General features: G+C 33.6%; 9 protein-coding genes and 1 pseudogene across 10 annotated transcripts, besides 1 other annotated feature; 5 read left to right on the forward strand and 5 right to left on the reverse strand.

Moving 5' to 3' along the window:
- Positions 1-255: 255 nt before the first annotated feature.
- Positions 256-12,377: part of a mobile genetic element that runs on past the window's edge.
- Positions 3,136-3,528, forward strand: TVAGG3_0255410 (uncharacterized protein; the record flags this gene model as incomplete). The annotated part of the gene is made up of 1 exon (XM_051228187.1): positions 3,136-3,528. The coding sequence occupies one exon, from the start codon at positions 3,136-3,138 to the stop codon at positions 3,526-3,528; it is 393 nt and encodes a 130-aa protein (XP_051097917.1).
- TVAGG3_0255420 (uncharacterized protein) lies at positions 3,556-3,983 on the forward strand (the record flags this gene model as incomplete). Its single annotated transcript, XM_051228188.1, has 1 exon — positions 3,556-3,983. A coding segment is annotated over one exon (428 nt), but the record flags the coding sequence as incomplete, so codon positions are not given.
- On the forward strand, positions 4,156-4,791 carry TVAGG3_0255430 (Poxvirus D5 protein-like family; the record flags this gene model as incomplete). The annotated part of the gene is made up of 1 exon (XM_051228189.1): positions 4,156-4,791. One exon carries the CDS (start codon positions 4,156-4,158, stop codon positions 4,789-4,791), a length of 636 nt encoding a protein of 211 aa, XP_051097919.1.
- On the forward strand, positions 4,828-5,247 carry TVAGG3_0255440 (protein of unknown function, DUF4108 family; the record flags this gene model as incomplete). Its single annotated transcript, XM_051228190.1, has 1 exon — positions 4,828-5,247. The coding sequence occupies one exon, from the start codon at positions 4,828-4,830 to the stop codon at positions 5,245-5,247; it is 420 nt and encodes a 139-aa protein (XP_051097920.1).
- Positions 5,264-5,422, reverse strand: TVAGG3_0255450 (uncharacterized protein; the record flags this gene model as incomplete). The annotated part of the gene is made up of 1 exon (XM_051228191.1): positions 5,264-5,422. A coding segment is annotated over one exon (159 nt), but the record flags the coding sequence as incomplete, so codon positions are not given.
- On the forward strand, positions 5,933-6,627 carry TVAGG3_0255460 (annotated as a pseudogene). Its single transcript has one exon. A coding segment is annotated over exon 1 (695 nt).
- On the reverse strand, positions 6,644-7,042 carry TVAGG3_0255470 (uncharacterized protein; the record flags this gene model as incomplete). The annotated part of the gene is made up of 1 exon (XM_051228192.1): positions 6,644-7,042. One exon carries the CDS (start codon positions 7,040-7,042, stop codon positions 6,644-6,646), a length of 399 nt encoding a protein of 132 aa, XP_051097922.1.
- Positions 7,538-8,149, reverse strand: TVAGG3_0255480 (organellar and viral DNA polymerase type B; the record flags this gene model as incomplete). Its single annotated transcript, XM_051228193.1, has 1 exon — positions 7,538-8,149. The coding sequence occupies one exon, from the start codon at positions 8,147-8,149 to the stop codon at positions 7,538-7,540; it is 612 nt and encodes a 203-aa protein (XP_051097923.1).
- On the reverse strand, positions 9,310-10,248 carry TVAGG3_0255490 (organellar and viral DNA polymerase type B; the record flags this gene model as incomplete). The annotated part of the gene is made up of 1 exon (XM_051228194.1): positions 9,310-10,248. One exon carries the CDS (start codon positions 10,246-10,248, stop codon positions 9,310-9,312), a length of 939 nt encoding a protein of 312 aa, XP_051097924.1.
- Positions 11,969-12,316, reverse strand: TVAGG3_0255500 (uncharacterized protein; the record flags this gene model as incomplete). Its single annotated transcript, XM_051228195.1, has 1 exon — positions 11,969-12,316. One exon carries the CDS (start codon positions 12,314-12,316, stop codon positions 11,969-11,971), a length of 348 nt encoding a protein of 115 aa, XP_051097925.1.

The raw sequence follows: 12,377 nt of genomic DNA on the forward strand, positions 1-12,377 counted from the left end.
CATCTGGTTCAAGGTTGTATCCGAACAATCCAACTCCTTGTGGAATTGTGTACTTCTTTTGTACTAGAACTTTGTCTGGAACAAACTTTTGGTCTTGCTAACAGTGAAAAGTTTGTTTCGTCTTTTGGTACAAAAGTTTCTGTCAGCTTGTCATCTGGAATTGGTTCCAAAAACAAACCTTCATATTTTTACCCATATGAAATGTACGCGCTCAGAATATAACGCCAACAGTTTTGGATGCCATGAACGGAAATGTTCCGAATGGTATAACGAATGCGACAATGCCATTAGAAGGTCAGAAATAGTTCTCTGGAACTTACGAATATACAACTGCTGTTTCTTATGGAAACGTAGGTGAGTTTGGAGAAGGTTCTTCAACAACAGTAGATATTGCTTGCGACAGGTTTCATATTATTTCTATTGACAACTCATTCTTATACGTGGAACAAGACATTGAAATAAAACCTTCTGCCAAGTTGTCTGACAAGAAAGGTTGCAATGGAATTTTCTATGTCGGATACCAATATGCTCCAGAAGTTTTCATGGGATATAAGATATATTCTAACTCTGACTTAGTTCAAACAGTAACATGGGCAAACTATGAATGGTTCGCTTTGAGAAACTCAGTACAACCACAAGCTAGAGAACAAACAGACCAGTATGCAAATATTGAGAAAATAAGATTGACCCTAACGTTTCCAGGAGTTTATGTTAACCTTTCTGGACAAACTGCAGCAGCAGTAACCAAAGTAAAACTGAAACTTAGAGTTCCTTTGTCATCTTTCCTCATCTTCAGGTTTTTAAGATACTTGCCAAAACTGGGCAGGAAAAATTTCTATCGAACTTACTCCAAGCAAAAATAACTTAGTCATTGCACCAACACAAGACCCATTCACTATTACAGACGTAAAGGGAACAAATCAAACGTCATTCGCCGAATTTTGCAAAGACAAAGTTGACTTAGACTTTGGTTTCTCAAACTTCAACAATGAAGTAAACTATTATTTCAATGCTGCTGGAACTGCTTGGGACCCCAGTTAAGTTCACATGCGAAAAGTTTGAAATGCAAGAGAATAGAAAGCAGACTTGCAGTCTATATGTTGGACCCCAGATATTTCAAATGCTTTAGCTGCAAATATATTGCAGTTCCACTTATGTTCCCTATACACCAAATATCTGTCAGAAGACTTTGCAGGTGAAGTTTGGAAACCAAAGTGCTGACCCAGGTGCAAGAACAGATATTGCTTTAACAACTGCAATGAAACATGCAGATACTATGTTTGTACTGTTTCAGACGAACTATAAATGACTATTCTTGTTTCTACAACCCGGTATTAAATATCATATAAACATAGATGGCAATATTTATCCAAGAGAAGAATATTCTACAGTTGAGGATATGAGGTCATACAACTTGACATTAGATGCTATGAACTTTAACAACAACTTCACAACAACCATTAACCTGAAATGCAAAGTTCTATTATGCCATATGTGAAAGTATGGACTCATACAGGAGGTCAAAAAACTCATATACAAATGGAGACCGTTCAAAACTTTTGGCTTGGCATTCCATTTGCTGACTCAGAAGACTTTATGGGTGGTATTTTCAACTGTTGGTACTGTACAAATACAATATACTGGTGACAGAGACGGTCCAGATGAACTGAGAGCAAAGAAGTTTTACAAAAACCAATAGCACTTTTCACGGAAGATGCTCTTTTGAGATTCGTTCGATGAAAACCTGCTGGGGCTCCTCAGATTGGCATAACGACAGCTTCCATCGAGCAGATTTTGGCAGCAGGTCAGTAAGTTGTTTCTGAACTGACTTCTCTCCGTCAAATATTGACAGTACGCCAGTTTTGACATAATATTGTATTATAAACTTTCCTTTAGAATATCTGTAAGTTTTGTTGTTATATTTTTGTCAACGTCAAGAACTTTCACCATTTCAGTTATACCAACTTTCTTTGCTTTATGGAAATATTTTGGTTCAGCAAAAGACTGCTATTCTATAACATTTACCATTGTTTGTATAAAGAACTATTCTGTCAATGTATTTGTATTGTTTGTGTGTGTAAACTTTGTTCTGCTTCAATTCGAAGAGATACTCGAATACGTCCATCTTTTTATTCTAAGTAAAATGTCATTTCCGAAAAAATAGAAGCGTGAGTGTTTCAAAAGGTTTAATGGCGGTGGCAGATGTGAAAGTTAAATTCACCAACTCAAACAAACAGTCAAAGTGTTGTTGTCAATGTCAAAAGACAGAGATGTTGAAGTGGGGAAACCATACGAAGACAAAGATGGTATAACAATTGTTCCTGTAAAAGAACCAACATATCCTGAAGTTAGCAGAGACTTAAGTTCTGTTGCAGATATTCGAAACGACTACCAACAACTGAAAGACAAACTTCAAAACTCAGGAGAAGATTTGTCAAGCTTTAAGTATAATGTTAAACTTGGTTGAACACAACCCTGTAAAAGTGAACTCATATGTCATTGCACCTCATGAAGTTTTGAAAGAACTATTGAAACTTTTGACAGAGGCAGACGATATAACATCAAAGAAATAGAACCCGACATTGGTTGCTGTGGTGTTTCATATAATGTCATTGACAAGATATACGTTATGAAAGGAGGTGAAACGTTGAACTTAAAGTATAGTTTCCCAGACGTCATAAAAATATTTGACGACCACAACATTTCATTAAAATTTATTTGCTAAGTAAATGGCAGAAGATATAATGGTTTATACTATTACGACTAAAAACCCCTGAGTCATATAATTCTATAACAACAAACTTACAAAGTCCTCAAGGACGGTATTGTAAACTAACTTTAAACACAATGACGACTAAAGCCTGTTTTGCTCTTTGACACCAGAAGACTTTATTGTTGTGAATGGTAAAAAATACTCCTTTGAAGATACTTACTCAGATATACCACCAACAGGTTTTGTTGACTTATTTAATACTTTAAGTACGGGTGTAACATGTGCTGCAACTAGAGCAGGTTTCATTATGTTTGGATGTCCGACTGAGTTTACTATAAACGATATGAGCTATATATACAAAACTTATTTCTGGTTTTTACTACAACAGTTTTCCTATAACAGGAAAAGGTGTCATACAAGGAATGTCTATTCCATTGACATTAAGCACACCAATCTTATATATTGTTTCAAACTTAGGTTCAAAGTGTTATTCGAATGTCGACAGAAACTATTATGACCAAAAGATACTTATGCGTATAAACAATACTTTCTCTGCTGGTTTGCCTATTGTTCATTCGAATGCAGAATTTTCAACCTTAGTGAACTCAAACACTTTGGCAAGTATAACGTTGACATTAGTTGACGCAAACTTTGTTCCTGTAAAACTTTTATGTCCTATGTATTTGTCAATGACGGCAGAAAGTTTCGAATTGGAAGATGCAACTGGTGAAAGTATTGTATTACAAGAACAACTTCAACAACAAATAGCTCAAGAACAACAAATGCAACAAATGCAACAACAAAGTCAAGAATAAAAAAAATATTTTTTTATTTTTATAAAAATGTACAGAATAGATGTTTCAGATTTTTATGACTTCCAAGCATTCAGAAATATGTGTCCATTTCGAGACTATAACAAAGCAGTCGAGAATTTGAAACGTTTAGTCATTTATGTCGACTCTGCCCCAGAATGTTATGTTATGAAAGAATGGGATGTAGTCTTTAACAAACCTAAAGCGACAATAGTTTCAGAACAAGAATGTAGACAGAAACTTAAGAAAATAAAAGTCGTACAAGTTGGCATGAAGATGTTAGATGCTTGGGATATCTTATTGTCAAAGTTAGAAGATTTTTCAGTTCGTGGTATAAAGTTCTATACACCTTCTCCAAACTTCTATTCTATCTTCACTGGATATAAATATGAACAAGTAGAATGGAAAGAAAATATTATAGAAGCTTGGTTAGACCATGTCAAAGAAATTATATGCAATGGAAACGAAAGAGTCTATGAGTATATCTTATGTTGGTTTGCAAACATCTTACAACATCCAAGTGCTAAAAATGAAACTGCTCTCATTATAATTGGAAAACAAGGAACAGGTAAGAATACTTTCTTTACAGATATCTTATGCAAACTATTAGAGGGCTATTCGAATCCGAATATGACAAACTTAGAAAACATCTGTGGCAAGTTTAACTCCTCAATAGAGAATATGAAACTTATAGTATGTAACGAACTTCAAAGTATAGATACAACAAAAGTTTTGAACTCAGATGCTTTGAAGAGTCTTATAACAGACAAAGTTGGAGTTGTTGAAAGAAAGTATAAAGACCAAAGAGTTTGTGAAAATGTTGCAAATTTCATTATGGTTTCAAACAATGCTGTTCCGATGAAGTTAGAAAGTTCTGACAGAAGATATGTAGTTGTCAGAACGTCAGAAGCTCATATGCAAGATACAGAATATTTTGACGACTTAGCAGAAACTTTGACATCTGACTTTTACAACCACTTGTTCTCATATTTTATGACATTAGATATTTCTAAGTTCAATCCAAGACAAATTCCACATACCGAAGAGAGACAAACATTGTTAGAAGCAAACAAGAGTGTATATGAACTGTTCATAGATGAAACTGACTTTGAGTGTTTAGATGAAAGGTCATTGTACGATTCGTATAAACAATATTGTCAAGAATATGGTTATATGACAGCGTCTAAACGAACATTCTTGGCAAATGTCAAAAGTCTTTTAGATGTTCAGAATGGTGTATATACAAAGAAAAATTTTTATGAGTAAATTTTAAAAAAAATATTTTTTTATCCGATAGAAAAGATGGCAAAATTCATCTCAGTAAACAAGTACATGTCAGGACTTAAAGAAGAACTAGACCCATTCACATATTTGAATGTTTACTTCTACCATTTTGAAAAGTCTTCATTCAGCAAAGTTTGGAACATCGAACCAGTTAAGTTTGCTATTGTGACTAAAAATGGTGCGAAATTTGAAGACTTAGACATAGAAGGTTTGTTAGCAGTCAAAGAAAGTTTTGACAGAAGGTTTTCAAACCTTAAAGAAGGCAAAGCATACAAACTTGTTATACCTTATGAACCAAAGAAAGCAGACGACTATGAATATTATGAGTCTAAAGTTGTAGAAGTTCAAGGTAAATTGGGTAAAAAGATTTTAGAGTCTAAGCCAGTGTTTACTCCTAAAGAGGAAGAGAACATTGACATTGACCCAGAAATGTTCTAAAAATAAAATTTTATTTTTACATGTCAAATTTCTTTTTCTCTGGAACTGGTTCAGGTTCTTTCTTCTCTTCTTCTACTTTCTTTTCTTTCTTTTCTTTCTTCTTCTTTTCTGGTGGAGTTATGTCAAATTTGGCGCAACTATATTTATGTAAAAGTTCTTTGTCCTTTAATAGCTCATCTATTCTGTTTTCTATTTCATCTTCAAGAACGGCGCATGTGTCTTCTTTGCATTCTAAGAACTTTTGTTGGACTTCATCTTTCCAATCGGCGTCATCTCTGTCAACAAGTCTGTCATTGACAAATTTTAAGACTGCTCTGCTTAATGTTTTATGGTTCTTGTCATATTCCCAGAAACAGAACTTTAGAACAAATTCACCTTTCTTGTTTACACTATGTAAGATTTTATGGTCGACAGATGTTTTGCTGTCGAAAAGCTTGTCTCGAATATAGATAGCGAAATCGCTAGACATTTTCTAAAAGATAAAAATTTTAATTTTTCTAAAAATATGTTAGAAAAAAAGTTTGCTGACATTGACAAAAAATTTGAGAATGTTTTAAACAAGAACAAGAGGAAGTTAGAAAATGCTCAGATAAAACCCATACATGACAAGTTCTTATTTGCTCAGAATGGTATAACAGGTCTAATTGCACCACCTGGGTCGGGTAAGACTTTCACTTATCTTAAAATGGCTGCACAACAACAAGAACTAGATGAGAAGAACCCATTCTATGAGTTAGTTGTCATTTGTAGTACTTCTGGTCAATTTGACCAAACCGTCAATTCGTTCAAAGATATTATAAAGAAGTCTAAGTTAGTATGTATAAAAGACTCTGAGTTGTTAGATTGGATAAAGAAGTACCAAAGAAGAGTTTTGAAGTATAATGCTATAAATGAGTATATAAATTCTAAGTTTAAAGACCCAAATGAGGAAATGCAGAGAATATTAGAGAAGAAACACTTCAGAAACAAACAGAAAGAGATAGAATACATTTCGAAGAAATTGCAATCTTACGATTGGAAGACATACCCTCATAGGTGTCTTCTTATCTTAGATGATTTCGCCTCTCATCCTTTGTTAAAGAATAGAGAACAAGATATGTGTCGAATTCTTAAGAAGCTCAGACACTTTAACATCTCAGTTGTCATTTGTGTACAGACAGCAAAGAGTTTAAGTAAGGATGTTAAAAGAATACTTACTGACATTATACTTTTCCCGGATTGTCCGAAGACGATTTCATGGAACTTATGAAAGAGTCCATGGCAGGTAAGTTTGACAGACATGAACTATGGGAGAAGTACAAAGTCATACAAGACCCTCATACTTCTTTCAGAATTCATATCTACGCAAACAAAGTTCAAATTGTAAAAAGTCAAGCTTGAAAAATAAAGAGTTCATTTACTCTACTTGTTTGAAGTTGTCAAAATACTCTGTTATTTTTTCCTTCAGTAGCGGTAAGTCTTCTTTGAAGGTAAGTATTGTACAACCTTTCATATCATAGTGTGTTTGAGGTAACGTATCTTGAACTATTTGTTTCACATCTTCATTCGGTGTCATTGAAATCGGTAAGTTTTCGCGATAGAACCAATTTCTGTCAGATTTGTAAATCTTAGCAAGGTCGTAAAAGCTTTTGTTGTTTCTTCTGACTAAATGCAACATAACCATATCTTTATCTTCTTCATTTTCCATCTCTTCAGTATAAATCATATACTTATAGTTCTTTTCCTTTCCTTTTGGTACCGAACGTGGTATTCTTTTCTGAATGCTTTTGTCTTTTGCTTCAAGCTTGTTTTCCATCTCTTCACGTTCTTGTCTATGAATTTCGTCAAGAAGTCTGTAAATATTCCAAGCATAACGAGGCGAAGCCCACATTGCAACAGCATTTACAAGAAGTCTATGTACATAATATCCTCTCAAACCATTTGGCAATTTTTCACGATTTTCATACGGAATCTCTTCCCTCGGTTTTCCGAGGGAAGCAATCATATGAGGAAATTCTTCTAAAAGTTCTTTTGTCTGTTGGTTTTCAAACCAATGATATGCTTGCTTTGTAGAACGAAGAGCATTCAAAATACTTTGCATTTGGTACATATCGTCTTTGACCGAACGAATGAGACGGAGTTGTTTGTTAAACTGTATGTACTCGTATTCTTCATTTATAGCTTCATGAACGATAGCAGTTGTTGTGTTCTCTGTTGTTGACATATCTGTCTTTACATACAAGATAAAAAAATATTTTATAAAAAATTAGCGTTATTTTCTGACTTTCACAAAAGACCAAAAATAAACGCTTTACATGTATTTTTCAGCAACTTCGTCAAATAATTTTATAGCTTTATCTATCTCATCTACTTCAAACGTTTCTTTACCTTTTATGGGAGCACCATATATTTTCTCAAACTTTTCAAGTAGTTCTGTTTCTGCAGCTCTCATATCATTAGCAAACACAACCTTGACTCTATTGACTGTACTGTCATATCTTTGAGTTATATTATATGTTCTTCCTATCTTATATCTCTTTGTATTGAAGTCCTTCGGTTTCTGAACGATGTAAAGTAAGCCTTCACTGCAACGTTCCGTATCGAATGAACCATATGTTATGAAGTTATATCCAACAACTGGGTCTAACCATAACAAAACTATTGGTATAAGACTTTTGTCTATAAGATATGCTGCAGTTCCATAGAATCTTACCGATATCATAAGCTCAGGATTTCTTGTCAAAATTTTCTGACTAGAAGCAATTCTAACCCAGTCCTTTGTTTTCTTTCCAGATGGAGATATAATGTCTGACAAAGAATATTTGTTGTATTTCTTTGAGTATCTTACGTTTAAATCACCTATTCTAACCAATTTGGTGTCATTGTCTATCTTTTTAACTGTTTCAAACTCAATGTTTGTCATTTCTGTTCTTACATACAAAATAAAAAAATAAATAAAAATAAAACTAACTTTATTTTTTCTGTCTTAAGGAAATTCACGATTTTCATAGAGTTTTGGCGACTAAGTTTTTTTATCTACTCGCTGTTCTTCACTGTTTTCGTACGGAATCTCTTCTCTCGGTTTTCCGAGGGAAGCAAGCATATGAGGAAATTCATGAAATTTGGTCATTTTTCAGCAAAAATATATTTTAGGTGAAGAGGTGAGATCTCACCCGTTTTCTCACCCGTTTTCTAACATGGTCTAAAACACACAAAACTCATGAATTTTGTGCTGAATTCAGCAAAAATATATTTTAGGGTAGATGGTTAGATCTAACCTCATTTCTAACCTCTTTTCTACCCCAGTTATTTTATAAGCGTTTTACATGGTAAACGTTATGAATTCGTGAGACTCTAAACAGTTTTGTAGCTTCTATTTCTTCTTTTAGTACATCGAATGTTTTAACAATGCCGAAAGTTTCTTTATATTTCTTCTTGACGTCAGATAGAAGGAAATCTTCTGCTGTTGGATAGTTTTTGTCAAGACTTCATTGTAAATGACCAAAAATATATTTTATGTTAGCATGTTAGATCTAACACGTTTTCTAACCTCTTTTCTAACATGGTCTAAAACACACAAAACTCATGAAATTTCAAGACTTCATCGAACTTAAATGTTTTTGTCAAGACTTTGTCATATGATTGCTTCTCTCGGTTTTCCGAGGGAAGAGATTCCATGTTTTGTCAAGACTTCATTGTAAATGACCAAAAATATATTTTAGGTGAAGAGGTGAGATCTCACCTGTTTTCTCACCTGTTTTCTCACATGGTCTAAAACACACAAAACTCATGAAATTTCATACGGAATTCAGCAAAAATATATTTTAGGTGAAGAGGTGAGATCTCACCTGTTTTCTCACCTGTTTTCTAACATGGTCTAAAACACACAAAACTCATGAAATTTCAAGACTTCATCGAACTTAAATGTTTTGTCAAGACTTTGTCATATGATTGCTTCTCTCGGTTTTCCGAGGGAAGAGATTCCATGTTTTGTCAAGACTTCATTGTAAATGACCAAAAATATATTTTATGTTAGCATGTTAGATCTAACACGTTTTCTAACCTCTTTTCTAACATAACTATTTACAAGCGTTTTACATGGTATATGTTGCGATGGTTCATGACTTTAAACAATTTTGTAGCTTCTATTTCTTCTTTTAGTACATCGAATGTTTTAACGATACCGAAGGTTTCTTTATACTTCTTCTTGACGTCAGATAGAAGGAAATCTTCTGCTGTTGGATAGTTTTTGTTCAGAAATTCTAACATGTCCATTTTATTTTCTGCTGGTTTTTCTGCTTCTTTCTTTAAATCTGTATAGTCGTTTCTCATACGTTCTATCTCTTTGACGGAGTAGTTATATCTCCTCATTGCTGCTTTACATTTAGAACATTGCGGGTTCATTTTTGCGTTATACATTGAAATAAAACCAGCTAAAACAACTAAAGCGTCAATTGCTCTCTTCATCTCAAACATAGCGGGTCTTATTTGTTCATTCCATACCTTACCTCTTCTATCTTTATCTCTTATCTGCCATACACATTCAGCAACTAACGAAACAAAGTTGTCGTAGGTCTTAAATTCTTCAGATTTATATATGTCAGAAACATTCTTATATACCATATCGCAATCTTTGTCCATAACCTTATGGTTGCAATGAAATCCTAGAAACTCATAGTTTACCTTTCGTATGAACTTCTTTATTTCTACTGAGTCAGTTGGTTTCACTTCTATTTCATCGAATTCAGGAATAGTGAGTTTTTGTTGTTGGATTTCAGGCAATTTGGGTAAATGGTCAATAATGTCCTGCATTTCATAAAGATACTGTTCATTTGTTTCATCTTTCGCACTACAGTTTAAATTACTTGTTAAAAGTTCTTGCTTTATCTTCTGGATTTCTGTTTCAAAAGTATATGAAGAAGGAATGAAGCTTTTCATCTCTACTAACATAGATGTTGGATTCATGACTAAAGAGTTTGGTGCTGTTGTTTGAATTGTTGTTGTGCCGATTGTTGAAATCATGTCTTTTATACAAAATAAAAAAATAAAAAAAATAAAACTAACTTTATTTTTTATTTCGGGAAAATTCATGAAAATTCAAGAGGTGAAAAAAGAGGTGAAAAAACAGGTGAGATCTAACATTCTAACATAAACTTTATTTTTGGGTCCTTTACACTCATTACGAAGAAGTCTTGACAAAACATTTACGAAGAAGTCATGAAAATTCAAGAGGGTAGAAATGAGGTTAGAAAACAGGTGAGAAAACGTGTTAGATCTAACATTCTAACATAAACTTTATTTTTGGTGTAAATTTCATGATTTTCGAGAGTTTTAGACCATGTTAGAAAACGTGTTAGAAAACGTGTTAGATCTCACCTCTTCACATAAACTTTATTTTTGGTGTAAATTTCATGATTTTCGAGAGTTTTAGACCATGTTAGAAAAGTGGTTAGAAAACGTGTTAGATCTAACATTCTAACATAAACTTTATTTTTGCTGAATTCAGCAACAAAATGAACGAGGTCAGGATGTATGTAAATACATTTGAATTCATTCATAACACCCTTTGTAAGCTCATAAAATGCTTGTTTTGAGGTCGAGCCACTTTTGGCTCCACCGTATTCTTTCAACCAAAACTCAAGAATTTCCTGCATGAATTTTGTATAAAAAGCAACCGCCGGAATTCAGACTGTTGCTATATTCTTCACAAAACATGTACGATGAAGAAGTCATGACAAAACATTTACGAAGAAGTCATGACAAAACATATACGCTCATTACGATGAAGAAGTCTTGACAAAACATTTACGATGAAATCATGACAAAACATTTACGCTCATTACGATGAAGAAGTCATGAAAATTCAAGAGGTTAGAAAACGTGTTAGAAAACGTGTTAGATCTAACCATCTACCCGACATTCTCGTCAAATGAAAAAATGACACTTTTTCATTAGATAACTGTTATTTTTTGACGAAGTGAAGATTGACACTTCGTCAAAAAAATCCCTGAAATCATATCTTTTATACAAAAAAATACAAAAAATGACACTTTTTCATTAGATAACTGTTATTTTTTGACGAAGTGAAGATTGACACTTCGTCAAAAAAATCCCTGAAATCATATCTTTTATACAAAAAAATACAAAAAATAAAACTAACTTTATTTTTTCTATCTTAAGGAAATTCATGAAAATTCATGAGGTTAGAAAACGTGTTAGAAAACGTGTTAGATCTAACATTCTAACATAAACTTTATTTTTGGGTCCTTTACACTCATTACGAAGAAGTCATGACAAAACATTTACGAAGAAGTCATGACAAAACATTTACGAAGAAGTCATGACAAAACATTTACGAAGAAGTCATGACAAATTCAAGAGGTTAGAAATGAGGTTAGAAATGAGGTTAGATCTAACCATCTACCCGACATTCTCGTCAAATGAAAAAATGACACTTTTTCATTAGATAACTGTTATTTTTTGACGAAGTGAAGATTGACACTTCGTCAAAAAAATCCCTGAAATCATATCTTTTATACAAAAAAATACAAAAAATAAAACTAACTTTATTTTTTCTATCTTAAGGAAATTCATGAAAATTCAAGAGGGTAGAAATGAGGTTAGAAAACGTGTTAGATCTAACATTCTAACATAAACTTTATTTTTGGTGTAAATTTCATGATTTTCGAGAGTTTTAGACCATGTTAGAAATGAGGTTAGAAAACGTGTTAGATCTAACATTCTAACATAAATTATATTTTTGGTCCGGGAACAACTTTCTCTCAATTGGAGCTATGGCATACTCTTTGCGTAAACGGTTCAGACCTTCTTCGAACTCTTGGTCTCTCTTCGATTTGGACTGAGATTGGAATTGCTGGGGTGGAGCTTGCTGGAACATCCAAGGGTTGGGGAAGTAAGGCATAGGCAGAGGAGGGTAGTTCGGGAAGCCTTGTGGTGGGTAGTAACCTTGAGGTGGAAATTGGTAGAAATTCGGAGGTACTTGCTGGAACTGAGGTTGCTGAGGAGACTGTTGTGGTTCTTTAGGTTCCTCTGGTTTGGGAATGGACTCGGTTGGTGGTACGTCGGACATCCGTTTGTGTCCTGTCGGAAGGAAGAACTTTTCCTGTCGGAAGGAAATTTTTTCCCTTTGT

This window comes from Trichomonas vaginalis, chromosome V, assembly GCF_026262505.1.
Source record: "Trichomonas vaginalis G3 chromosome V, whole genome shotgun sequence".
NCBI classification, from domain to species: domain Eukaryota; phylum Parabasalia; order Trichomonadida; family Trichomonadidae; genus Trichomonas; species Trichomonas vaginalis.